The 27,762-nt window shown below is 41.5% G+C and overlaps 2 protein-coding genes across 6 annotated transcripts; one reads left to right on the forward strand and one right to left on the reverse strand.

The window, feature by feature from the left end:
- Nucleotides 1-645: 645 nt before the first annotated feature.
- Nucleotides 646-5,841, reverse strand: coa8 (cytochrome c oxidase assembly factor 8). 2 transcript variants are annotated; one of them, XM_026151843.2, is made up of 5 exons: nt 5,503-5,841; nt 4,290-4,487; nt 2,546-2,609; nt 1,351-1,441; nt 646-917 (listed from the first exon to the last, which is right to left on the reverse strand). In XM_026151843.2, exons 1-5 carry the CDS (start codon nt 5,635-5,637, stop codon nt 797-799), a joined length of 609 nt encoding a protein of 202 aa, XP_026007628.1. In that variant the 5' UTR covers nt 5,638-5,841; the 3' UTR covers nt 646-796. The 2 variants fall into 2 exon arrangements, with proteins under 2 accessions (XP_026007628.1, XP_080149585.1); XM_080293459.1 differs by having other exon boundaries at nt 5,509-5,812.
- Nucleotides 4,802-22,267, forward strand: bag5 (BCL2 associated athanogene 5). Of its 4 annotated transcripts, none has more exons than XM_026151838.2 (4): nt 4,858-4,930; nt 7,298-7,536; nt 12,143-13,039; nt 15,133-22,267. In XM_026151838.2, exons 2-4 carry the CDS (start codon nt 7,505-7,507, stop codon nt 15,671-15,673), a joined length of 1,470 nt encoding a protein of 489 aa, XP_026007623.1. In that variant the 5' UTR covers nt 4,858-4,930; nt 7,298-7,504; the 3' UTR covers nt 15,674-22,267. The 4 variants fall into 4 exon arrangements, with proteins under 4 accessions (XP_026007620.1, XP_026007623.1, XP_026007624.1 ...); XM_026151837.2 differs by lacking the exon at nt 4,858-4,930 and adding an exon at nt 6,938-7,059; XM_026151835.2 differs by lacking the exon at nt 7,298-7,536 and having other exon boundaries at nt 4,802-4,930.
- Nucleotides 22,268-27,762: the final 5,495 nt, after the last annotated feature.

A 27,762-nucleotide genomic window follows, 5' to 3' on the forward strand; every position in this document is an offset into this window, starting at 1 on the left:
CATTAGATATTTTATGGTAGAGGTTAGAGGTAGGCGGATCGATCCAAATATTTGAATTGTGTCGAATAATTATTTTATTTATTTGGAAATAAAAAGAAAAACATCAAACATGTACTATGAAATGTTTGTCCCTTTTTGTGTTAACTGTCACTAGTTTTTTGTAGCCTACAATACAGTTAACCCAAAGTGCTTTAGAGACAGACACATTTACATTCCAGGTCTCAAAAATATTTAGACCAAATGATTCATCTGGAAAATAACTGTCCATCCATCTTCTGTTAAGGGGTTGCAGGAGGCTGGAGCCTTTCCCAGCTAACATAGGGCTAAAGGCGGGGTACACCCTGGACAGGTCGTGGTCTGTCCCAGGTCTTATAAAGAGAGAGAGACAGATAACCATTTACACTCACATTCTTTAATTTCTTGTATTTATCGTAGGTGGTCAGCACCGATCTCACTGAGAGGATATCACAGGTTGTCTTTGTTTTGACACAAACTGGGTGTAACAGCTGCTTTATAATGTATCTATAACCCCTGCACCAAGAAAAAAAACAAAAACCCTCTTGACCAAAGAGACCATGACATAACAATCCATACTTTAAACTATTAAAACATGATGAAAACTATTAATTAAAAAGAAATACCTCACATGTTTTGCTTTGCTTTATTTTTTCCAGAATAATTTACAGTCATTTGCAGAGTCTGAATAAACATGAAGCAGTAACAGAAGTGACAAAAATATAGCCAAGGCATTTGATATTTTGACAGGAGGGTGGGGGTGTGTGTATTTTCTTTGCTATCAGCTGGTAGGAGTGCCGTTTTTCTTGCTGCTCTGTCTTTCCGTAACTGTCCTCCACATACTGTTTAGGGTGACTCGAGCCAAGAGCAAGGTGATGGTAAAGTTACGTCTGTACCATTCCCTGGATACACAAAAAACAGAATGTTTCACTTTGCACAGTGTAATAAATATGCTGATATAAAGATTCAAACGGGCAAATGCACAATAACACCCGAAGGAAGAAAAGGGGAACATTTGTGCTTTGATGGAGTTTAAATTGAAACGACAATAAATATAACAATCAAAAGTCAGAGATTAAATCCCACACATGCTGCTGAGGTGATGTGTGTGGGCGGAAAGCTTTGCCAACATGAAGACAAGTCAGCCACTTTGCATTGCTAATTCACACAAAACTTCTTCATAGCCTGTGAGGTTTGTTGTTCTTTGCCGATCAGTTAATGCAGTGCAGTTAAAGCTCACAGCTGCTGCAGAGGGACATTGAACAACCCAACCACCCACCCACCCACTCACTTACTCACCCACCCAGTAGCATCATGGGAGACAAAACAACTCACTTGTTGTAATTTGCATGTCGTACTCTGTTTTTGTCCAGGAAGCTTTTGTAAAACGTGGCCATCTCTTCGCTGTTCAGGGACCGCCGTCGTCCTGAGGGAAGACACAGCAGACTGCGTTATATTCTCATTAGGATACATCTCCCCTGCAATTCACCAGCTGTTAGAAAAACAAACTGCTGTTTACTGTGCCTCCTGAGGGGTAGGTTACGAAGCAAGTTCGACAAAGCCAGGGTTTCTTTGTGTTGGCTGACTTGACCAAAAAAAACCTCAGTCAGCGATAGTAGGCATCACACCAGTGGTTATTAACTCTCTCTGGTAACCCCGGTTTTCTGTGCTCACATAAAAAGGGCTGTCTGATGTGTTTTTTGACACTTCAGACGGCACCGGATGGGTCAACTGAGCACCACTTACTCTAATCAGAGACATTATCACATGAATGGGGGATAGAGGTCTATTAACAATGTTAAATAAATGCAGTAAAATGCAACCCTGGTGCTGCAAGTATGAGTAATGCTGCAGAAAATTGTTAATTTAGTGTTTTGATCATCACAAGAGCTGAAAGCTTAGCTTCAATGTTTATCTCTGATGTCACAGCCACACATTGATGCTCTCGCTGTGTTCAGCTCTGACAATTCACCCACAGCCTAACGAAGGAGACGTGGGATTACTTTAGTTTACTAATGATAAACTGCAACTCTAGCATTGATTTTTTTAAGGCTTGGTAGCCAATGAAAAAAAAAAAAAACACCAACAAAAAACTAAACATTTTCTGCATCGTCATCCAAATATGAATATTTGGAAAGTCCAGTGATAATATGATGTAGTTTGAATTATCTGTAACCTCACAGCTGAGCTTCATTCTGCAGTCTTAAGCTCTACAGACTGCAAATATTTGTATTCATTTAGCAGAGACTCAATATTGTGTTTGTAAGACACTGTAACTAAAAGAATTTGTGAAAACTTTAAATCGAAACTCTAAAAATAAACTGGTACAAACCAGGGATGTGGTCAGCATAAGTTACCATGGTGATCTAGCCAGGTATAAAGGCGGCCCCTTCACTTACATCAAGGTCGACTTACATCACTCACCCAGTAATCTTGTTTCATAGTACACCCATCTGAGCTGGTTAAATACTGTCTAAGTGCAAACCCAACCAACAATGTGAAATATTCAGAAAAGGCTGCATGTCCTCACCGTCCTGATCACGCAGAGTCAAGCCTTTTGCCTTCAGCTGTGAAATGATAAAAGCTTCTTTTTCCTGCAGACAGTGTAAAACAAACAAACAACAAACAAACCTTTTAAGATTTAACTGTAACTTTAAATTAGGTCAGTCTTAAAGTTAATTAAAAGGTCGTTAAATCAGATTTGGACTGGGGTCCACATAAAACCTACAGTCAATTATTCCTCACTGTAACCTCTTACATAGCTGGGCCCTAACAGAACACATTTGTTATGCAATGCTGCCCTCTACTGGTGAAATGATTTTACACACATACGAGCTCAGCACACAGAGATTAATTACATCCACTGCTATTACAGTCTCCATTAATAATGATGGAAATTACAGCATGATTCTAATGCAAGTAGGAAGTTGGCAGGGAAGATAATGCGGTTAGTGGACTTCATCGTGTTTAATTTAATTTCCATTTTATTTTTAAGAAAAGTGAACTAACAAGCCGACAGGGATCGCTCACCTGGTTTGGTTTTGTAACAGCTACAGATGAATTTTCTTCTAATATCAATTTGATTCATTGGATTTAAGCGGCAGTACGGCATGGCTGCATATGAAATAAATAGCAGCAGTAGCAGGACAATATGAATCATCATGGGGCGATCGTGGCTCAAGAGTTGGCAGTTCGTCTTGTAATCGGAAGGTTGCCGGTTCGAGCAGTCCGACAGTCTCGGCCGTTGTGTCCTTGGGCAAGACACTTGACCCGTTGCCTACTGGTGATGGTCAGAGGGCCTGCCGGCGCCAGTGTTCGGCAGCCTCGCCTCTGTCAGTGCGCCCTAGGGCAGCTGTGGCAACAATGTAGCTTGCCATCACCAGTGTGTGAATGTGTGTGTGAATGGGTGAATGACTGAATGTAGTGTAAAGCGCTTTGGGGTCCTTAGGAACTAAGTAAAGCGCTATACAAATACAGGCCAACAATTACCATCATAAATATATATTAACTGTAATAAATTGGAAGACATCATCTTTATGCTCTCAGGACAATATCACAAACAATTTAGGAATTTAATTTAGGAGTAACTTTCAGTTTCTCTGCAAAGACTAAAGACTCCACTTCCTCTGTGATTAAAGGTTTTCTTGGAGCACATCAACTTCCCACTCTTATTCATACTCTGAAATCACCTGCCCCACAATGAACCAACAACCGCTTCTATGCCTGCTTTACACCACCCACCACCTTTCAGCGTATTTTCAGAAGGGCAGAACAGCCAGCACAGTCTTAACTGATGATCTAACTAGCCTTAAATGAATTTTATTCTCTTCCAAACTACATGTCATGTGCTCAGATGACTTAAAAGAACCAATTTTATCACAACTTTCTAGTTTTCTATGAAAATATTGACATCTCAGGAGGGATGTCGACTCACTTGAGTGTTTTGTTTTTGGGATTTGGGAATATTCTGTCTCCCTTCATTAAAATGAAGCTACCATAAAACGCGAGAAAACGTATAAATAAAGCAGGGGATCGAACAATTAATTCCCCCATGGTATCTTTGTTAGTTTCCATCTCAACAGTTAAAAGCAGCACTATGCGTGCTTCTCTCTCTACACTGTGCTCCCTATTTTTAGACAATACCCCCCTTACCCTCCATAGGGACTGGCTTTTCACCCCACCTACAAATGAGACTTCCAAAAACTAGACAAACTAGTTTTCAGAGGCCAGTCCCTGACCCCAGAGAAACACTTTTTAAAAAGTATTTCAGTAACCTTGCTGAAGGTGATGTTCTGCTTGGCCCAGAAATTGTGGTTCCAGTCCTCTGTGTCCTGCCTCAGGTTTCTCAGCCGTTTCTCCAGCTCTGTTTCATTCTCCGGGATGTGGTAAATAATTGGCCGTATGTTGGAGAGCGAGTTTGGTGGACCGACCCAGTCATGTGTGGAGCTGGGTTCTGGTCTATATGTAGATCTCTATGTAAAAAAAGAAGACAACACAGTATCAGCACAAAAATAACTTAACGGGAAAGATACAGGGTGCTAACACAAAAGTTGAGCGTAGAATTGCAGGTGACAACAGTCAGAAGGCTGAAGATGTCCCAAATTTCACCTATGCAAACCCCATATGACAACGATGAGCTCATCAGACACAAATACCATGTAGTTTGAACTCCACATGCAAAGTTAGCATCACCAACACAGCCACATCTGTACTAATGAAAAATGCAGATATCATCTGGAACTCAGGTTTAAAGACAGTCTGCTAAAGACTGACACTCCACACAGCAGATGCACATCACGTGGCTTTAAATGGGCAGTGACCTCCACCAGACAGCTTATCATTACCGAGCAGACTTCAAGATGGAAAGAGCAGCGAGGAATAAAAAACGCTCCAGGGCCAAGAGACGAAAAGAGAGGTAAAACAATCCAAATGCAAAACACTGGGTCAGCAAATTCAGTCTGATTACTGACAGGCATATCAATGCACGCTTATATGTAAAGTAGATGTATTTACATTTTTAAAGAAATACTGTATTATTAAACAGTCATTAAACATCTGCAGTTACAAACTCCAACAAATGCATGTGATTTTGAAAGGGTAAAAAAAAGTGAAATCTAAGAAGATGTATTGCTGGACACTTTAGGTCTTAAAATATAACTTTAAACCATAATATTTTAAATTGTTCTCAATTATTTTCCTACAAGTACTTATACTACAACTGTATCATTAAAACAGACGTTGTAACACCGATTTAACCCTAATAAAGTCTAAAGCACTGCAATATATTTTTGTCAATAACACTTTATTTCCTGCAACGTTTAAAATTTATTTTTAAAAAACAGCTTATTTCGTACACACGTCTTTAATGTGGGCATAAAAAAATGGCGCCACACGTGATCGTCAACAACAACAACCCAGCCGTCTATAGCTAACAAATGGCAGCCCTTTAAACGGTGTATAAATGTAATAAATTGTCATTATACAAACATTTACTGGCTTGTCCTTCTGGGTTGCCTGTTTGGAGCTGCAGAGCCGACTGCTACCTGCAGATAAGCGGAGACTGGAAGGACAGAAGCTCCTCCATGTCGACCGTCTCGCAGCTGCAGCTGTCCTGGCGGCCATTTTTGCAAGCCGACTCTAAAAAAGCGACTTAAATAAAACAAATCACGCCAAAAACCACTAAACAGCACAAGACTGAGCTCGAGGACACAACCAAACTTTCACTGAGCTCGTGCCCTTCTCTGTACAACTGCCTGCCATTTGGTCACGTGAGCCCAACAAGGAGCATGGATGCGCTCGGCAATCTCACCGGTAAATCCCGGATTCACTTAAAAAACGACAACAGAAAAAAGGTTTCTTGTCAGTTTAGGATATTCTTTAAATGTAAGACTACAGAAAGAGCCAAAACAGAAAGTAATGTGGGGAATAAATATATGTCTATGTTATCTATTTGTTTATTTATTTAAGCTTAAGTCACATTTTTTCCTTATTAAAAAATAAACGAATTGAAAAAAACGGCTGTAGGGGTAAAAGAAAAAAAAAAGAGGTCAACCAGATTAGATGTTAGGAATATACATATGTAGTCACTATGAAGCAAAAATCCCCACTATATTTATTTTTCCTTTGCTGCAGCCCTTCCTATGTATTGTATTATTATCATCATCATTATTATTATTATTATTATTATTATTATTTTGTATACTACTTCTAATACTATATTTCTAATACTATATTTATATACTATATTTCTTCTAATAACTATATTTCAGTGGTAAATGTTGCATTTTGTACAGCAGTCAGGTTGAGAGGGGAGCTGAGCTAAGGATAACAGGCTGAGGAGGAGGAGGAGGAGGTTTGTCTGGATCCTGCTTGGAGCAGACGAAGTTGAGCAGGGCTCAACGTAGCTTGATAAATATCATTATTGTCGAATTAAACTTGAAAACCACATGGATTATCTGTGTAGGTTTCGCTATTAGTACTTTTACTCTCACAAAGTATCTAAATGCCTATTTCGTTCTGTTATTGAATTGTTGGAGATGCTAGATTGTTAGTTAGTTGTTGTTTTTTTACTACACAATAAATAATGCTCGTCAAACTTTTTTGTTAACTAAGTTAAATAGACTAAAGTAAAAGTTAAACAGTAGCAAAGTCAGGGTTTATCTTAGCACCGTTAAACGACGCGGAGTCATGACCAAATGAAGCGCGCCTATTGTTGGTCGACCAAAATTTGCACAAGGTTAAAAATAGTAAAGCTGTTTATCCGAATATTAACAGGATTATGCGATTTATTTTACATCCGCATATACGTGTCGTGCGGTAACTAAACATCGACTTGTATTTCTTATTTGTTAACATCAATAAAACAGTGATGTAATGGCGTCTCTTCAATATTAGCGAGGAAACACAAACTCCGTGTTAGTTCATATCCTCACGAACTGTAAAGTAAGTACTCGAAGGTAGCTAGGTAGGCTAATGTTTAGCTTTAGTCACAGGAGGTGCGCACTTTTCCGCAACAGTTCCGATGGCTGTACGCTGGCTATGCAGGTAAGAGCGAAACTGTTAAAGAGAGGTGGCGGTGTTGATGTATTTACGCTGAAAAGCCAGAGTTATTTGGCTGAGGTGGGGCTGTGTCAGGTGATCATCAGTAGCTAGCTTAACACACTAACAATGGCATTCACAGGGGAGTGTCTGCTGTAAACCGGTTTTTGTAATGGCTGTTTCCATTTAAGCGTTTCATGAGTCCTTGGTAGCATATTTATTTTTAAATTAAGTTGTTTTAAAGGGCAGCGGAGGAAGGAATCTGGTGGTAGAGGCTGTGGGAGGGGCGACAGCAGCCCGACCGCAGTCAGTCAGTCACAGTCAGTCGCTGGATACTGAAGCTGACCGCAGGAGCATCGAGATCTCCCGGATTTCGGCTTTATCCCTTTGGATGCATCTTTCCTGCACGAGCCGCCCAGCATTTGGCTGATGGAAACAGACATCCGTGAAAATGTGCGCGAATGTGTTCGGGGTTTTGAAAAGGTGAGAGGAATGCTGCTCTGTGTGTGTGTGTGTGTGTGTGTGTGTATATATCTATCTGTCTGTGTATGTGTGCGTGTGTGCACGAGAGAGAAAGGATGCAGCTGACAGCATCTGGAGATGCTTTGAGCCGTTTTGTCGAGATCTGGAGGTGTGGTATCTGTGCTTCTTGTAGCGCAGCTCCGGCAACATACATGGGCTCTCAGAGGTAGATGCGTTCGCACGCAGGCGGCAGGACGGGATTTTCTGCGGTGACATAATGCGCAAAGCCGTGCAGAAGGACCGGCAAGCATGCAGGCAGCCGGGGATGGAGCTCGAAGCCTTTATCTGGGAGATAAGCAGGAGGTGTTGCATGCGTGTCACCTGCAGCTCGGTCACCCTTCATGCAGCGAGACTCATGGGAATGGAGGACTGATTCCCTCCCACGAGGGAGGCAAACCTGCCCTTAGCTTTGAAACCACCACATCAGCCTTGTCTGTCTTGGCTCAGACAAGGCAGGCTGTGGATTTTGCTGAGATTATCCTAATAAATACTCAGATTTGTAAGCTCTGGCCCGACATGTGCTCATCCACTCTTGTGGAAATGCCCATCCCCTCGCCCTGTTATGTAAAAGTACTTTAGGCAACATTGATACATAATCCTATCTATTGCTAATAAGCCTAATTGATGCTTTGGATAACAAAACATCATACTGGCGGCTACTGTATTTACATGTAATAATCATGCTGGCAGAGCTTTCCTTTCATGTCTGTGTGCTCTGGTGTTTAGCATAACACCGAGACCTGGCTTGGACAGTCTCGGTTGTTGTGTCATTGGGCAAGACACTTGACCCATTGCCTACTGGTGGTGGTCAGAGGGCCCGGTGGCGCCAGTGTCCGGCAGCTTCGCCTCTGTCAGTGCGCCCCAGGTGAATGGGTGGATGACTGGATGTGTAAAGTGCTTTGGGGTCCTTAGGGACTAGTAAATACAAATACAGGCCATTTACCATAACATCATAGCAGGGGGGTTAAATGGGGGATCGTCTATAGCAGAAAGCAATTTTTGAACAGTTCAGTTTGTCCTTAAAAAAAAGAAAAAAAAACCCAAAGAAAACTGAGAGACACAAATGCCTATAAGGTGAAACAAAACTGCTACAAAGAGATGACATTTGGTACAGAGTGGCTAGAAAGACTCCAAGATTTCACAAATAAATGCAAAACATCTGCAGAGATATGAAGATGCTATAAAGAGACACAGATCCAAAATCCTGAACAGGGCTGAAATCAAACAGTTCATGCCTGTGATGGATTTGTACATAGCCGCTGTCAAGGCTTTGCTTTTGTGTACTCCATTACTTGCAGGACCCCCGGGAACTGATCGATGACGTGCAGATGATCTGAAATGACGACAACTACTGAGATGCACAGAATGACTTTTAAGGGCCACAAAATGACAGTAGAGCAACTCAAAATTATTGCAAGAGAAAGCAAGAGTATAAAAATACACAACTACCAGAAAAAGAAAGGAAAAGGAACCACAGAACACGCTAAATGAGCAAAAGAACAAGCAAAACTGTGTGGATGTGCACACAGGTGTTGCAGATTGACTCAGAAGGTCTAAAATATACACATTCATGGGATAAAAAGTACAAAATGACCTTAAAGACGTGCACAACTGCAACAAGACAGTAAAATGATTACAGAAAGAAGAGGCAGCAAAGAGGGCTGAAACACGTCATCATCTGTTGCTCTTTCTGTCTTTAATGTGGCTGCTTTTTTCATGTAATTTCACCTTTTCAATTTTGTGTTGTCATCAGATACGCAACCAAACCACAAATGATCTATTTAGAGGGACGAAAAGCCGCAGATCTTCACATTGGAGTTTGGCAAAGCTTCTTTTTTTTTTTTTTAAACGCAAAAGATGATTTAATCTTTTCAGCCCTCACGAGAGCCGTGTTATTAATCCTAAACTAAAAGGCAGATGCTTCTATCTTAATGGCATTTTTCTAAATGTCTAACTGGGAATATATTCCAGAGCTCAAGGCACCTGTGACACATTTAATGAGGCCGTCTGACCGAATCTTCCTGTGTGGAGATTCATTCTGGAGGCGCTATGAACCGTTTCAAATTTTTTGGGTGTTGGTCAGCTGCGTTTATTTTCTGCTCGGTATTAAAAAGCTCGATGGGCAGTCGCACTGCAAAGGAATCTGGATCCCGTCTTTTAACGCGGATTAGAGCTTTATCACGATCACGTCAGGCAATATATCTCATAGAAACGCGCTGCAGTGCTCCCAGTGGTTGTCATGTGGGTGTTTGTCTTGTCGAGACTAAATGTAGGTTAACCTCATTTGTTTTCTTGCAGTTGTAAGGGCAGAATTTTGTGTGAGTATATTATGTGGGAAGTTGTTCTTGTCTATAGCTGCGCTGTCATTGGCCTGAACAGGGATTGTGCTTCTTAACATAAAGAAGTCTTTGATTAAATATAGGGGATTTTGGATGATGTCATCAGTTTGGGGTTTTTTTTATTGTCATGTCCTGGCAAAATAAGGTTACTACTGAACGTTAAAGATGTATAGACACAGTCTTTGAGCTCTTTAACACGATGTCTTTGCTCGTTCAGGAGAGCAACCTTGATGTTCATTTGATTTATATTTGGCCAGCCTCCCTTTCTGGATCATCCTCTCAGGCCCTTCTGGTCTGTTTATGTTGGCTGATGTTTTTAGATTGCTCTCTCGTTCTGACCGCTTGTGTTGTTTGCTCTGAGTTTTCCTCCAGTGAGGAAACAGGAACTTCTAAAATGACCTGACTTTTATGTGAAGGATCATTGCTGGTGCTGAGAGCTGGGGCTCTGGTTACAGTAGAAGAGGCCATATTCTCCCATCCTGAGGGGTCTGAGGGATGAAATGACCAACACTGTGGTCAGGCCCTCGTGCAGTCGTCTGCAGGTTTAGAGCAGAGTTTCTTGGACAAACCGAAACTCGTCACTTCGCTCATCACTTGCCATACTTCGACGCCTCTGTCCACTTTTTAAAAAAAAATGAAAGTGGAGTTGAAGCATTGCTGTTTAGAGAAACTGTAGGAACTCCAGCGTCCATCGTAGAGGCACAAATGCAAGGGGACATGATAAAATTTCCACAGAGCAGTGTAAAAATGGCCAGCGGTCTGAACATGTGGATGAATATGATCAGAAAAATGTAAATTGTAAGCTTTATTCATTTGTTTTCTATTTTTATGGGCCTATTTCTGGAACCTTTTGGTTATAAGTTGCCTTCTACTGAGACCCTTTCTGTTGAGGCTTCAGTGGATGACTCAGTTGAATGGCCAGATGTCAGGTCCTGTTTCAGGTCTTTGCTTGATTTTTTTTTTTTTCCTGTTTCTTGAGGATTTGAGTTTCAGATGCTGCTGATAATTTTTTAGGCCTGCGACTTCATCGTTGTCCTCCAGTTGTCTCCATTTTGGCTTATAGCCCTTTAAAAATCACCATGTCAGTGCAAAAATACTATTTTATGTTTGTCAAACTGTGTTGTCTGTAACATTTTTATAGACTCAAGAAAAAAACAGGACCGATGTGTTTTTGTGACAGGCTGCTAAAAACAAAGTGTTTAAAGATACTATTTAAAATGGGCTCTTTGCCACGATTTCTATTATGTGTAGGCACATCACTGGTTCATTCTTTGGGTTAGATGCCTTTTGTATGCTTGAGTGATTCATAGATCAGTATTAAGGAGCTTAAACATTCCTCTGAAAATGGTCAGGTACAAGTACTCCACTGAAAATGAGTAAACAAAAAGCCAATTTCCAAAGAAAAACTTTGAAAGACCATCAGAAAGCCTGAAGAACTGTTACTCAAGAACGCTTTTTTAAAATGACAAGAAAGTCTGGCACCTTGGAAGCAAAATATAAAAAAATGAGGGGTGTGCAAAGACGTTTGCACAGTAATGTATCTAAAAAACCAATCGCCACACAGTACTATTTTTTTTAAAACTCATTTAGTTTAATGAATCCTTTCAAATGTGTTTTTATGGCATCGTGTCAGACGACATCGGCTGTGAAAAATCTTCAGAGAGTTACAGTTTGACCGAAACGCTGCAAGAAATTAGGAACAAATGGAGTGTTTTTTGCAAACTGGTCCTGCAGGCTCAGTTTTCACAGTGAAGTTTTACAAAAATGAGGCAGCACATTGTCAGGATTGCTGATGCTAAACATAGTGTCATCCCGTTTAATGACTTTTGCCACCAGGCGGAATTTTCTGACATATAAACAGAAATGTGTCTGCAAATTTGCCAAGCAACAATAAATCCTTTTTTGTTTTTGTGAGCCAGTGGGAGTTAGTCTCCAGTGATTCATAACAGCCTTCCTGGCTGTGTCAGAAGGTCAATCCTACTGCAGGCGTGTGCTTGTTTCCATAGAGCAAAACTCAAATGCTACATTATTTACATGCTAATTAGTGTGACAACAGGACCAGTGGCATTTATGCTACGTTGTTCTAAATTCTTCTTGATTTCTTCAAGATTTCAGCCTCTGGATGTGGTTACAGAGTTTGTGTTGGCTTGTTGATACGGTCTGCTGAGGCTCTGTTTGTTCCAGTTGCTCATTGTTCTGACTTACCTTTCCTGCTTCATTTTTTTCAGCCTGTTTGGGAAGCCCTTTGATGGCGGGAAGAGGATGGACCATGGTGGTCCACAGCAGCAGCAACAACATCCAATGGAGCAGCAGCAGCCGGCATATCATCCGCAGCACCCTGCCATGATGCGGCTGTACGAGATACAGAAGGAGGTGGCGTCTCTGGGGCCGCAGGTGTGCACCTTCAGCGGCCTTCAGAACGATCGGGACTACAAGCGTCTGGAGCGAGAGCTGACCCGCCTGCTGCTGGATGTGGACCAGGTGGACACAGAGGGCAAGCCGGAGCTGCAGGGAGCGCGAAAAAGAGCGGCTCAGGAGGTGGAGGGACTCCTGCGTTATCTAGAAGAGAACGCCACCCATCCTTCCCGGCTGGCCATCGAACAGCTAAGCTACGAGGCGCGGCAGCTGGTGGACGAGCGCGTCGTGGCTCCGCAGCGAGCAGGCGGGGTGACAGAGATCAACGACGAGTTGGTGGACGCTCTGCAGCAGCTCGTGCTGAGGCTCACTCAGGTCAAGACCGAAGGGAGGGTGCCGCTCCGCAAAGCACGCTACCGGGCGCTAACGCGCCTCTGCGCTGTACAGGATGTGATCGAAGGGCGCACGCAGCAGCAGACCCTCTCCCTGCCGCTGTCGGGAGACACCCACGAGGCCGTGAACTGCATCAACCAGGTGATGGTAAAGGTGAGCGTGGCCCGCAGCCAGCTGGTGGCGCTGCTGATGGGTCTGAGCGGGAGGGACAGCTGTGCCCACCTGTCACGCATCCTGACAGAGATGCAGGTGGAGCTGGACGCTCTGGATGTTTCGGGGAACGCGGTGATCAGAAATTACAGGAAACAGGTGGTGGAGGAGATAAACGGGCTGCTGAAACATCTGGACCTGGAGGGGGAAGGAGACGACACACGCAGGTAGGCGTCACTCATAAAGGATGAAGCTGCAGATGAGTGCTGCACCGAATTGATTATTTTTAATTGATCGTTCATTGATGAATTGATGACAAACTGAACAAATATTGCTCCAATAAAGTCACATTTTACCCATCCAAGATCCATGGGTGGGTACGTGTTCAGGAAATTATATGTAAAAGACTTTTGAACATGAGCTACATGGTTTTCATTCAGTTAGTTTTTTTGTTTTCATAAATACAGTGGGGCAAAAAAGTATTTAGTCAGCCACCGATTGTGCAAGTTCCCCCACCTAAAATGATGACAGAGGTCAGTAATTTGCACCAGAGGTACACTTCAACTGTGAGAGACAGAATGTGAAAAAAAAATCCATGAATCCACATGGTAGGATTTGTAAAGAATTTATTCGTAAATCAGGGTGGAAAATAAGTATTTGGTCAATAACAAAAATACAACTCAATACTTTGTAACATAACCTTTGTTGGCAATAACAGAGGTCAAACGTTTACTATAGGTCTTTACCAGGTTTGCACACACAGTAGCTGGTATTTTGGCCCATTCCTCCATGTAGATCTTCTCGAGAGCAGTGATGTTTTGGGGCTGTCGCCGAGCAACACGGACTTTCAACTCCCGCCACAGATTTTCTATGGGGTTGAGGTCTGGAGACTGGCTAGGCCACTCCAGGACTTTCAAATGCTTCTTACTCCTTTGTTGCCCGGGCGGTGTGTTTTGGATCATTGTCATGTTGGAAGACCCAGCCTCGTTTCATCTTCAAAGTTCTCACTGATGGAAGGAGGTTTTGGCTCAAAATCTCACGATACATGGCCCCATTCATTCTGTCCTTAACACGGATCAGTCGTCCTGTCCCCTTGGCAGAAAAACAGCCCCATAGCATGATGTTTCCACCCCCATGCTTCACAGTAGGTATGGTGTTCTTGGGATGCAACTCAGTATTCTTCTTCCTCGAAACACGACGAGTTGAGTTTATACCAAAAAGTTCTACTTTGGTTTCATCTGACCACATGACATTCTCCCAATCCTCTGCTGTATCATCCATGTGCTCTCTGGCAAACTTCAGACGGGCCTGGACATGCACTGGCTTCAGCAGCGGAACACGTCTGGCACTGCGGGATTTGATTCCCTGCCGTTGTAGTGTGTTACTGATGGTGACCTTTGTTACTTTGGTCCCAGCTCTCTGCAGGTCATTCACCAGGTCCCCCCGTGTGGTTCTGGGATCTTTGCTCACCGTTCTCATGATCATTTTGACCCCACGGGATGAGATCTTGCGTGGAGCCCCAGATCGAGGGAGATTATCAGTGGTCTTGTATGTCTTCCATTTTCTGATGATTGCTCCCACAGTTGATTTTTTCACACCAAGCTGCTTGCCTATTGTAGATTCACTCTTCCCAGTCTGGTGCAGGTCTACAATACTTTTCCTGGTGTCCTTCGAAAGCTCTTTGGTCTTGGCCATGGCGGAGTTTGGAGTCTGACTGTTTGAGGCTGTGGACAGGTGTCTTTTATACAGATGATGAGTTCAAACAGGTGCCATTCATACAGGTAACGAGTGGGGGACAGAAAAGCTTCTTACAGAAGACGTTACAGGTCTGTGAGAGCCAGAGATTTTCCTTGTTTGAGGTGACCAAATACTTATTTTCCACCCTGATTTACGAATTTCACTACATATCATACTGTGTATGACTGTGTACGTGACAAATAAAAATTTGAATTTGAATTTGAATTTGAATAAATTCTTTACAAATCCTACCACGTGAATTCGTGGATTTTTTTTTTCACATTCTGTCTCTCACAGTTGAAGTGTACCTCTGGTGCAAATTACTGACCTCTGTCATCATTTTAAGTGGGGGAACTTGCACAATCGGTGGCTGACTAAATACTTTTTTGCCCCACTGTAGATCTTGTACTTTAACACTGGTTTTCAGTGTTTGTTTACCAAAGAAGAAGCTAATTTTGTGGTTGTAGCTTCTAAAACGATGCCTACTCACAGTTACAATATCAAGATTGATTGACTCTCCGGCAAGTCATTCATTCTGCAGATTTGATCATGAGAAGCACTGACCCTGCCCCCACCCTCACAGGTATGACTTGGCGCAGAACAACTCCATCCGAGAGATCGAGGGCGTGCGAGCTCACATCTCGCACCTGCGAGAGGGCGTCCTACGACACTGTGTGATGGGTGACCTCAGCTTCAGACCCAAAGCTGAGCTGCAGGGTCTTCTCACCCAACTGGACCAGGTGGACACGGCGAAGAACCCGTGCATAAGAGAAGCCCGTCGCCGTGCTGTGGTGGAAGTCCAGGCGGTCATCACGTTCCTGGACCTACGCGAGGCTCTAGCACACCGCCAGCCAGGCCCCAATGAGCACCCATCACATCGAGCTGTGTGGCAAGTCCTGGGGAGCCTGTCAGAGCTCCAGGCTCAGGTCCTGGGCTTCGACGGCAAGCGGGTCGACAAGAGCTACATGATCTTGGAGGAGCTGCTTACCAAACAGCTGCTGGCGCTGGACGCCGTTGACCCGCAAGGCGACGAGACAACCAAGGTGGCACGCAAGCAGGCGGTGAAGTTTGCCCAGAACATTCTCAACTACCTGGACATGAAGACAGATGAGTGGGAGTATTAATTAATTCCAAAACACGATGGGATGCTGCAGGAACAAAAGGAGCTGATAATGTGTGTAAAATAAAAAAAATAAGGAAATAAACTGGTACATTATCATTCCACGGGCTGTAAATATGAATTCAGATCCCTAGAATGCACTGCAGCAGCGCTTTTTCTTTCATCACTTCGTGGTTGTCATGGCCGACCCTGCAGATAAACACAGAACTACTTTTGTGAAACACTTTGAAAATTCTCTTTGTGCTATTTGGAGATATCTTTTAAAATCTCCCATGTATGTGTGTACCTGTGTGTGCGTGTGAGTGTATGCGCGCAAATTGTTATTTGTTGTCTTTGCATTTGACGTGTGGCTGTCGAAGCCAAAGCACTAAATAATGCCTGTAAAAGTGGTCACATCCTCTAGACTGCACTTGATGTTGATAAATTATCCCAGTGTGATGGATTGCTTAGCAGTGGTTTCCCTGATTAATCAGAGTGTCAGTTGCTAATGGAGACAGCCGATGCACGTGTTGAATACCGTGACCTAATTAGGAAAAGTTGTCTATGGCTACCCTAAGAGCTGGGCTTGGTCCAGAGAGTGATACCTGCTGATATAGGGTGAGAAAAGACACCCCACCCCCCCTTCCTTTTAAAAAAAAAAAAAAAAAAAAAAAAATTAAGGTAGTTGAATTAGGTCGATTCCTTTTTTTTTTGTTTGTTTGTTTCACTCAGAAATTGTAATCACGAAAAGTGAACAGCAGTGTCTATTTAATCTGAGGTGATGTGCTTTTGAAGGTGAAACGTGACAAATGTTCACAAGCCAGAGAGTGTGCGTTTAAACAGATGTAATTAGAGAGGGAACGGTGAGAGTTTACACCGTCCATGTTAAGTGACTCTCCACCCCTGTGTGACCTCGTTGATCCCTCAGCATGTGTTTCAAGTCTCTGGCAGCTCCCCGAAAACACAAAATCGGACGGCAAACAAAACGTCAGTGTTGATGCGGTATCCCCTCGGCTGTGAATGAAGAGATGAAAGTTACTCCTCCACCTCCTCGCCGCTTGCGTAGCTGTTCATCTGTAACGGGTTTCGCGTTTGCTCTGATTCCTGTATGATCGTTTCAGGCTATTAATGAATCAGGGCTAAATCCAGAGATAGAGGGGCAGAGGAGAAATTTTGTCACCGCTGCTGCTGTTTGAGTTGTTTTCTGTTTGTTTGTTTCTACCTACTGCTCTCTCCGGATGGAGGAGAGACTGTGAGAGGTCCCTGGGGAGAGGAGGAAGAAAGGGAGGAGGGCGAGCAAAGATATCCACTGGATTAACACATCAAGGCTGAAGCGCACAGGGCCGACAGTCGGGTACTGTTAGGTAGAGGATTGACGGTGATGGCAGTCGACAGAGCCTTCTAGAAACTTCTCTAAGCTGCTTCTGCTGCAGACAGCAGGAGGGAGGGAAAGGACTAGTAGAGAAGTCTGTGTGCCTTGATTTTGACCCTTCCTTATGACCCGGTTTATGTAAAAGCAGCCTTGTAGTGCAGCAGCTGATTAAAGAGCTAAAGAGCAAGCTCTTTTTATTTTCTTTCTTTTTTTAAATATAAAAGTGCACAATGAGGAAACTAAAGCGCCGAATGTGTTTATGGAGAGCACCTTGGTCATTATAACCATCAGAAATATGCACTAGTTGTCAGAAACGCTTTTTAAGCATTCAGCATGTATTCCTGAAAATGCTCCGGCCAGTCATTTGTAGTAACACAGCGATGACGCTCCTTTTTTACCAGGCAAAGCGACATGAGTCATGGTTTCACGCTGCAAAACAGCCACGCTTCTGGAGCAGCTCTCGTGCTCTGACAGCACTTAGGCGACATTAGCAGGAAAATCAACAGAGAAAAACCGAACGACCGGTCTCACCTTCCTGCTTAACCCCCTTCATCAGCTGACGAGGAGACGATGGTGGAGGTGTTCCTGAGCGGGAGGAAAAGGCAGCTAATGAAAGAATCGCTCCTCAGCTCGTAGCAAGCGTTTTTAGGCATACGTCGTGATCTTTGACAGCAGAAATCCACAACTTGCTTGCTGCTACTTCGCTATTTCTCTTCACAGTGTGTGCGTGTGTGTGCGCATCAGTCAGTGTAAAATTCTGATAATTTAGGTGGTCCTCTGCCTTACGGTGACACCTAAGGTGGAAGACGCATCTGCCAGCTCATTAAAAATACCTCAGCAGAGAGCAGAGAAAGAGGAAGTCTTTTTGAAGTTTATCCGATTGGTGGTTGAATAAGACTAAAGCCGTCTCCAGAATTTCTTGGCTCACAAGACTTCTCGTCAACTGAGAGTCTCTGATCTCTGTGTGATTGTGTTTGAACACACACACACTAAGAGGTCAGATGTTTCCCCTGCAACAAGTTGCTCACAGTGATTAAAGTCTTTAGGGCGTTGTTGTTCATCCCAGCTGCAGGAAATGTGGTCCAGCATGTTTCGGGGAAGCTTCACCAGCCCTTCTAACTCTTTGAAGCTACTACTGGAAGCAGTTTTCTGGCACAAAGCCTGCAGCTCGGCCTCCTGGGTAGTGAGCTGACTCATGCGGGGGGAAATTAGCTTAAACAGTGTTCATTAAACGTAGCCAGTCTGCCTGGCTGTTGTTGCAACAGATGCTTTCTCACGGCGAACCTTATGCTCTCTCAGACCAAACCGACCCAGACACACCTTATGCTCACGTTTTTTTTTTGTACGCAGTAACACACAGATGTATGTCTGTTCCTCGCAGGACACTGCATCAGTGTATTATACACGTTTCTTTGAATAGTTTATCCAAAGTTTTACGCTGTTAACAGAAGTATTTAAATCATTCCTGTCTCATTGTCTCAGAGTGTTTGGAAGCCATACACGTTTATATAGTGGTCCTGAAGTCCAGGATTTTGTTGCGATGGATGTTGTTCCCCGGCTCCAAATATCGCTCTCACACTTCTAAAACTGCTTTTTTTTGTATATGTACAATGGCTCTACTAGATTTAGGTATTACAAATTGATCATTGTGAAATTAGTTGTCGCATTAAAGTCGAGGTGCCTGCGCCTCAGCGTTTTTGTTTACACGAACAAAAGGAGAAAATCCATTTTATAGGTTTAAAAGATTGATGAGGAACCAAATATGTACAAGGGTTCACGTGTTTTAGGCTATCGTGATGTTGCATGAGTGTGAATGTTTTGTTGAGGTTACATGGCAGGGCTTTGAAGGATAAAGCTGGAGAGATTTTTATTTACATTTTTTCTTGATTGTCAACAAAACCAATAATGTTGTGCATCTTGGTGGCCCTCAGCTCCGCTTTAGTTGGTTCATAATCGGATACATTTAACGAGGCTCATTAAATGTATCTAATTTCCTCAAAAACACATGGGCATTGTAGTTTTTTACCAAACAATTAGAAGGTTCATGTGTGGGGACTAGTTTATGCAGTGGATGTTGTGGCTGTTTGTATGTTTTTTTTTCATCTAAGAGTGCATGTGGGAAAATACAAAATACACAGTGTCTTTGTCTGAGATCATAAAAATTACACATTTACTGGGATAGTTTATATTTTTTTTTTCATATGATTTGTTGACAAAAACACAGAATATGAAGGAATTCTTACTTTAAAACAGAGACATATTCTTGATAATATCAAAACCAGCACCATAAAGCCTGTTTTGCTTTTGTGCAAATACATTGCTACGTTTCATGAATTGCTTGTTGGATTGTTAAAAAGTGAAATGGGTCATGCTTTAGTTATAATTAGAATGTATTTACAAGCAGAGGCAGAGTGTAGTTTGCTATTAACATGGTATTTATATGCAAAAGCATTTAAATATACATAGAAGTTGTTGACCAATGCTTAAAAATACATTACATGCTGCTGCTAAAAGCTAAATAGTGCTACGCCGATTATTTGTGCGTCATTCCTTTTGTCATGTTTAACTGGGAATCTTTCACATTTCAGTAGTATATGTTCCGACACGCTACTCGGCTTGTAGGATGTCACTTCCTGAGAGCCACGTTGCCATGGTAACCCAACCTCATCTGAGTTAAGCCGAGCACAAATAAATTTATCCTTGGCAAACTGAAAACTTTTTAAATTTAAACACTTAAATTGAAGCATTTTTGATATCAGGTCTCAGTGCGTTGCATAATAGGACATTTATGCCCGGTGTGGAGTCCTGCGACACATCCTCTAATGTTCCCTCAGAAACATGCAACTAGTGTATTTCAGTACATTCGTTGGTTTCGGCACGCTAAAAAACGACTTCAGTATGTAAATTTGGATGCGATTCTAATCGTGCTTTTTGTAAGTTGTTTTTCGTTCCCAAGTTCAAAACAGAAAGTGACTTTTGACTTGTAATTTGGATGACCAGCTAGCTACAGACTTTTCTGTGTAAACCTTTACAAGAAGTTAAAGGTATAATGTCGAACGTCACTATGAGCTCATTTTATATTTTGAAAATTGAAGTTTTGTACTGGATCACTGCAATGATGCTACAGAAATAATGAAATGTTACAAATTCCACATCACGTCTGTTGCACATGTAATTCTAAGAAAAATACCGGATCAAAATCAGGGAGGGAAGTGTGTATTAAGATATTTTAATTAAAACTAGTTCCTTTTTCCATTACATAAATGTGGCTTAAAAGCAAAGCCTAATTTCAACATGTAAACTGTGAATGCAAAAGGTGAACTTTTGCATTAAAGCTTCCTGGTCAGACAGATCATATGTCAAAATCTTGTTTCCAGTCTTTTCTTTTTTACGTGACTTGTAAAATCTAAATTACAAAGTATTATTTTTTGCAATTAATATATAAACAGCACTTTTTTTAATGTTATTATTTGGGATCTTTAGTTGAATATAGAAAATATGAATGAGACATGGACTGCTTGAATTAAATGAATTTGAACCAGGGCTCTGTTATGTTTCACCCCAACACACTGCTGGACTGCTAAAAGCAGCTCAGGGTCATCCAGAGCATCTGAACTTGGAGTCCATTAGACAGGAGTTTAAAAGATTCAGCTCCAGTGGGTATTCAGAGGCAGTCCCTTTACAGGACAGTGCATTTACACCAAACAGCAAACGGGCTGACTTACTCACAGATGCAAGTTTGCAAGGTTTGAATTTCCTAAGGTGAATGTAGTCATGTTCTGTATTTCATAGTACTAGTTTGTTTTACTAAGGACATATCAAGTGGAAATGGGTAATGTTTAATAAGATGGGATCGGAAACATAAAAAAGCATCAGCCAAAAATGTTTTCATTATGTTACAGCTTTTAAGGTCAGCAGAAATTTACACCAGCAAGTTTGAGACTTAAGGCAACTACATTTCACTGAAACCTGTAACCAAACATACTGATTTATTTATTTTTTGATCAATACAAGTCAGCTACAAGTCAATAATCGATCATTTTAACTTGATGCCACAAAAGGACACCAGCTAAAATCAGCGTTTACACTTTCAGATTAAAGAAACGAGAAGGGATGGGTAACCTTTAATCCACTAATGTGATGGTGTTCTGTCATTCTGACGTTATATTAATGTGCTCCCAGTGGCAGAGACACCTTCCTCCCCAGTGTGTAGAGATACTGCTGCGGTGGTGGGAGTGCATCTCCTTCTGCAGGGCCGTTTGAGTGGCCCATTCCTGCCATCCTCCTTTGCCTCTTTAAACCTTGTGCTTGCATTCCTCCCGGTCCTGCCTGTGCTTTTTCATGTTGACCAAAAGCCTGTGCAAGTCATCAGTGTGCTGATGCCTCTGTTTTGTTTAGTTTCCCCCCTAATTTCAGTGGTTGTAATCATGTGAGTGCCCATCTGTAGATTACACTGAGATTAAAGGGGAGGATGTGCTTGTCTGAAATGGGCTTTCGTGACTTTTAAAGGTGCTGATGGAGGTTATACCTTTGGACTGAACCTGTAAATTATTAGGCTCTAATTTAAAATACTTACAGAGCCCACTCTTCAGATAAAAGTCAGGTAAATGTGTATTAAATAACCAAAAAAAGTAGTCCTCCATCAAGGCTCATGTCCCATCCACATCAAAATTTAATAGGTTCTTCCTTTACACATTCCTCTCCATCTCCTGACCTTCGCCTTCTACTCTACTAAAAGCATCACTGAAAAAAAACAAACAATTTTAGCTGTTGAGCAGATTGACATTTTGATGGTAAACATGAAGCTTCACAAGCAGCAGTACATAGCAGGCTGATGAATCTTCGGCTGATCGTTTAAGTGAAATGTGAAAACGACAGAATCCCACCGAAAGTAAAAACAAGGTTCCTTCCTGAGCTTTTGCAAAACTTATATTTAAGGACAGTTATTATTAAAAGTTCATCAGTCATGTGTGTTCATTACTGCTTTGCCTTTCTTATGACAGGAATGTGTTTAAGTGGTGAAAATGGGACTGCGTTTTGTTCATTTTTTCCAAATGTGTGTCTCATGAAGTCGCCTTTAACTGCATTGATTGTGACAGGCTTCTGATGTCTCTCCTCCAAAATGCGCTTGTACAAAAAGCACACTGACTGGAAAAAAACAACAAAAACCCCATTGTGTGAATGCTCCATGGATGGTTGTGTTCCAAGTTTGTATTCCCACTGCAAAAATAAAGACAGTGTGTCTTGTTTAGTGTTCTGTTCGTGTTTTTTCCCCCCTCCTAGCATCTGGCAGCTTCCTTTAAGGCGATTGCAAACTTTTAAAATGCTTACTCAGGGTTATTTTAAGAATACATACAGTATTGCCAAGGGAGACTGGATAAAAAGACACCTCACGCAATGAAAACTCACTCCCTGCTGTCAATGTGCATTAAATTTTTAGCTTCCGTACAGAGCCGGTTGTTAGATTCGGTGCCTTCTCATGAGGGAACAGGACAGGACACGTGGCAGATGCAGGGATGTTATTGCAGTGTGTGCAAAAATGAACTCTGATTCTCAAAGTTTACAGTTTAAACTTCATTATCCTTCTATAGTTTAAAAAAGCGAGAAAATACACAGTGAGCAAGTGATGTGCTTGTTGGATAGCCAGACTGCTTGTAGCTGATAGGAATGCACCAGCGACTCAAATGACCACTTGTTACAAACTGGGTATGAAGAAGAGCATCAAAAAACACAAAAAAAACTGGAAGCAGATGGGCTACAGCAGCAGAAGACCACACCGGGTGTCACTCCTGTCAGCTAAGCACAAAAGAGGCTCCAGTCCAATGTTATAATAATCTAGTGGCTGGTGAGTCTTATAGTAATGCTGCAGGGATTTAAAAAACAAGCTTCAAATTCTCTGCTTGTAAATTGCATTGCACTTTTAAGTAGATATTACCCCAAAGAACAAATATGGAAATTTGCAGCTGAAAATGCACATACCAGTCTAGTTATACATATTAGGTTCTCAACTGATCCTTCAATTCAAACTATCATTAAATCAGTCTTTCAGAGAAAGACTGGAGCCACATTAGTCACATGTTTTTGGTCACCAGGTAAGATAAATTATAAGAGTTAGTTATTTACTGTTGCTCTCTTTTTGGTCTCCATCAGCTCCTGGAGAAATATCTATCCTTTTAGCAGCTACGTTCTCCACTATCATTAGCAGATTTCTAGCTTTTTGCTCTTGGGTGTTTTTAAATTTTTGCGAGTTAGCCAAAAGATGTTTAACAATTAGCTGGTTACACATTATAAAGCTCTGTAACACTGCAAGGTTAACATAATACTTATCACCATGAGTGACACCTTATGCAGGTCACAGGGCGGCCCTTAGCAGCTGGAATCACAGTGAGCTGGACCAAGGCAACAAAAAGTATTTATTTAGTATACAGCTTCTTACAAACAATCCACTTCCCAGCTAATGACAACTGGCAGCCTTAAATACCTTCAGCTGTCACAGACTAAACCATTATTCCATTCACAGGTAAGTTCTTAAATCCATACCTTCCGCCATAGTATACAACACATCAACTTGAATAAATAAATATATAAATATATTTCACATTAATAAATATTTTACACTTTAATCTTACACCAAACCCATTATTATAAAAACCCCAAAACCCAAGCACAAAATATTCCCCACACTCCCTTAAACCATGGTCTCTCCCGGAAGCTTTAAATGGTGTCTGGACCGCTGGGGAAGCATTTGCCCAAACACCTTGAAGAGGACACAGGAAAGAAAGGTGAATGCTCACATCTTACAATCCCTTCTTTGCACCCCTTTAATTCTAGACCTGCACACACACATTTGCATTAGTTGTCCTTACTGGTAAACCTTATAAATATTCAATAAATAATTAAACTTCTGTGCAAATCCATGCTTAAAGTGCGATGCTAAATAAAGTGCTTGATAAGGTGCTTTTAATAAAGTGGAAAGGTGCTCTTAAAGTGCTATACAGATTATAATATAAAACGTAGTAAGGGAGTCCTCTTCCTTACAGTCAGGTTATTTTCATACATTTGATACATTATTATAATAAAAACTACGGATAAAGGGGACTTTAAGACACTCAAACACTATTCAGTGTTCAGGCTTATTATTATTGTGCTGTTTTCAGCAGTTCACAGAAGGTCATTACACTTTCCCTCATTTTCTTTTCCATTTACTCTCACAGTAGGAGGAGGATGCTGAGATTAAATAATGAAGAAATAATGAGGTCAACTCATGCACAAAAAGTCACTATAATCAAAAAAGCTTTTTGAAACGCAGTTCAAGGAGAGGTCTTTTGGTACAGTTGAACATGACTTATTGTAATATAGAAGTGAACGAATCTAATCTATTTATTAAACTCCTATGATCCATCATGGCAGATCCGAATCCCAGCGGTGATAGGAATTAGGACAGAGTCTAGATGTTGGTGGGGGCCTGGATGGGTCTGAGTGACCATGGTGAGGTGGGTTACATGAAAAGTCTGAAAGACATAATGACAGAAGAGCACTAAGAATTAAACTGGATGCTGAAGTTGGGCAAGAATAGAGTAGTGTTGTCAATATTTAGTCTGTCAGCGTGGGAAAGTGGAAGTCATGTATAGACCAGAGTAGCAGATGTACACCCAGGAAGCAGGCAGACAAATTCCAACCTTCCTTACTGGACTTGTGCATAAGCTTTGTTATATGGAAGCAAGTTTACTATTTACAAACTCTTCTTTCAGACAGAAGATGAACAGATGGTCTGCACCCAAAGCCCAGTATAACATAAGTAAGCATAATTTTGAACTGTGACTCATGCAAAGCAACCCTAGCAGAGTTAAAGAAAAAAATTATGGACCTAAAAATAAGCGGCCTTATTGAACCAACATAGTGGCCGCTTTAGAGATTTCTAGCAGTTTTCAAGTGATGATGAAATTGGGGCGATGACAAGACCACAAGCACGTTTTCTAGTCTCCCCAGAGGCAGCCTGGCGGACAAAAAGACTCCCCATGTGGGGGATCAGTTGACCTTTCACACTGAGTCACTCCCAGCTCAAGCTCACGTCCGCCCTCAATCAGCAGCCAATAGAGACTGAGTGACTCTGAGGTTGGCTGCATTTACATTGGATTTAGCAGTTGTTTTCACTCACAAGAAGATTCATCCCTAACCCTAAACTGCCCGCTGAAGGGATATATACAGCTGTAGATTGGTTTCAGTCTCCTTTAATTTTGTTAAAGTCAGATTTGCATAGCTAAAACTGATGGACATGACCAAAATGTGAGCAAATGGACTCAGCAGTTTGTTTGTTTTTTGACACAACTACAGTTAACACCAAAAATATGATGTGAACTTACTAAACATAGCTTTGAAAATATGTGGCTATTTCTTAAATGTTTATAACTGCAGTTTTTAGTTTGCCCTTATTAAGATATTTAAGAATTCAGTGGCATCAGGCAGTTCTGAATCAAACTTGATAAACTACAACTATAATTTTTAAAGCACAAAGCCTTTGAGTCACTGACAGTTACTGTTGTGCATTTTGGAGTATGTTAAATGCAATTATAGGACAAATGTAACAGCTAGCTGCATGGCTAATTGTACTAAGAGACCATTTGAGGAATTTGTTCTCAGTTTTGGTTAGTATTTGGTATATTAAAACTATACAGTCTACAGATGCAGCTCAGCTAACCTAGTTTGCTTTTTCACCTTACAACTTAGTACTCCACCATTTGTGTAATTACCATCACAACCATTAACTATCACAACTATGGATAGTTTTCGTTTCACAAAAATGATACTGGGGGAATTTAATTATATTTCCGTTTGAATATTAGAGTTGGGGGTGTGAGTTTTAACTAGGGTTGCCAACCGTCCCTTAAAATACGGAATCGTCCCGTATTTCGAAACAAAAGTACACGTCCCGTATTGAGCTAATAAGGGACGCACTTTGTCCCGTAATATAGTGAGAATCAAAAGTAGTCTATAAATGTTAATGGAATTAACGCTTTGTTTGAAAACATAATTCCCAGCCCTCTCCTGCTTTGTGACCAATGAGCTGACAGCACACTTATGACAATTCGAGTATGACAATTCAGATTATCTCATTGGTCGAGGAAAGGTCGCTTACAGAGAAAATACCGGAAGACAACAGATGACCACAACAACAAGCATGGCCAACAGGGAAACAAACGCCGACACTGCGGTGCAAGTCTCGGACGACAGTACACCTAAAGCTGGGCAGACACTGTGCGATTTTCAAACTGCACGATTGACGTGTTTGCGCGTGCGCAGTGTGAGCGGCTGCGGTGACACCCTCATGAGCAATTGATGATCGGGAGCTTGTCGTGAGGTGTTAATCGCTTCTCGTTACCCCACGTATACTACACGACGCACGATGAAGGCCAAAATCGGTCTGATCACCAAATCCGTCGCACGACTCAGAAATCGTCTCAAAATGGGCCAAAAATCGCACAGTGTGAGCCCAGCATTAGAGCAGCAATGTTTGTTCGCTCAGAGAAAGAAAAATAGGCTGCAAAAGCACAGGGAGGAATGGGAAAAGGAAAACACCTGGCTGGAAAAAGTTAATATGGGCATGTGCAGTGAATATCAGCGCTATGTGGCCAGAAGTGTGATAATATAACTTATTTTGTGTAATAAACATCTGTAAGGATAGATGATTACAACAAATAGATGACTAATACATAAAAGTAATACATAGATGAATAATGATGATGAGTTATGATGCGTAATCATGGGAACAAGCGGGTTTACAAACAGGAGCAGCTAATTAGCATTAGAAAAGCTGAAATAATACCTCAACTGAAGCCAACTGTACTAAATGCACTAAATGTGCACTGTTACAAGAATATTTTTCTTTCTATTGTTTTCTATTAATTTATATAATTTTAAGTTAAGCAGGACAGAGTTCTTTTAAAGAAAGATTTACTTATATTCTCAAAAGTTAAGCATGACAGGCTTCTGTTTAAGAAGGAGACCTGTTTTACTGTGTTAATGTTGTCATTTTGAGCTAAAAATAAATGGCTAAATGATCATTTGTTTCCCATGTGTTCATATCACAAAGAATACACATCTACTTAAATCAAATTCAAGTCAAATGGTTAAAAAAATAATTTCACACACAAAAAAAGAGCTACCACACTGGGAAGGGTGAAGACAACTGGGTTGCCCGGCCCTGGCCACGAGGTGTCCCTTATTTATTTTTCAGGGAGTTGGCAACCCTAGTTTTAACTAACAGGTGTGCTAACACAGGCAGCTGTAGCTAATCGCTATCTGTTAGCACCATTTTTCGCTAACTGGAATCACCAAAGTAGACCTTCTCATAGTTTTCATGCTTGTTTTGCCTCTTTTTCTTTTTTTGTGCAGCTAGCTGACAGTCATTATAGCTTGCTGTGTGGTACAACTTATCCAATTAAGCGGTGGTTTAAATGTTAGTTTGTTACTTAACAGAAATTAGCACATATATGTGTCTATGCTTTCATCCATATAGCTTTTATTTAGCCAATAAGTGAGCACAGCAACTTCATGTCCAAATAAGGAAACTACAGATTGCAAAAACTAACATGGTGATCATCACCATCCTGAAGATAAGATTAATTTTCAAGTTAGTTCGCTAGAACTCTCAATATAATGAAATGGCAGCGCAAGTGGCCACTCTCTCTGCTTAGATTCAGCCACATGATGCAAAACTGATCGCACAGCGCTTACATTGAAAA

This window comes from Astatotilapia calliptera, chromosome 19 (assembly GCF_964374335.1).
Source record: "Astatotilapia calliptera chromosome 19, fAstCal68.1, whole genome shotgun sequence".
Taxonomy (NCBI): domain Eukaryota; kingdom Metazoa; phylum Chordata; class Actinopteri; order Cichliformes; family Cichlidae; genus Astatotilapia; species Astatotilapia calliptera.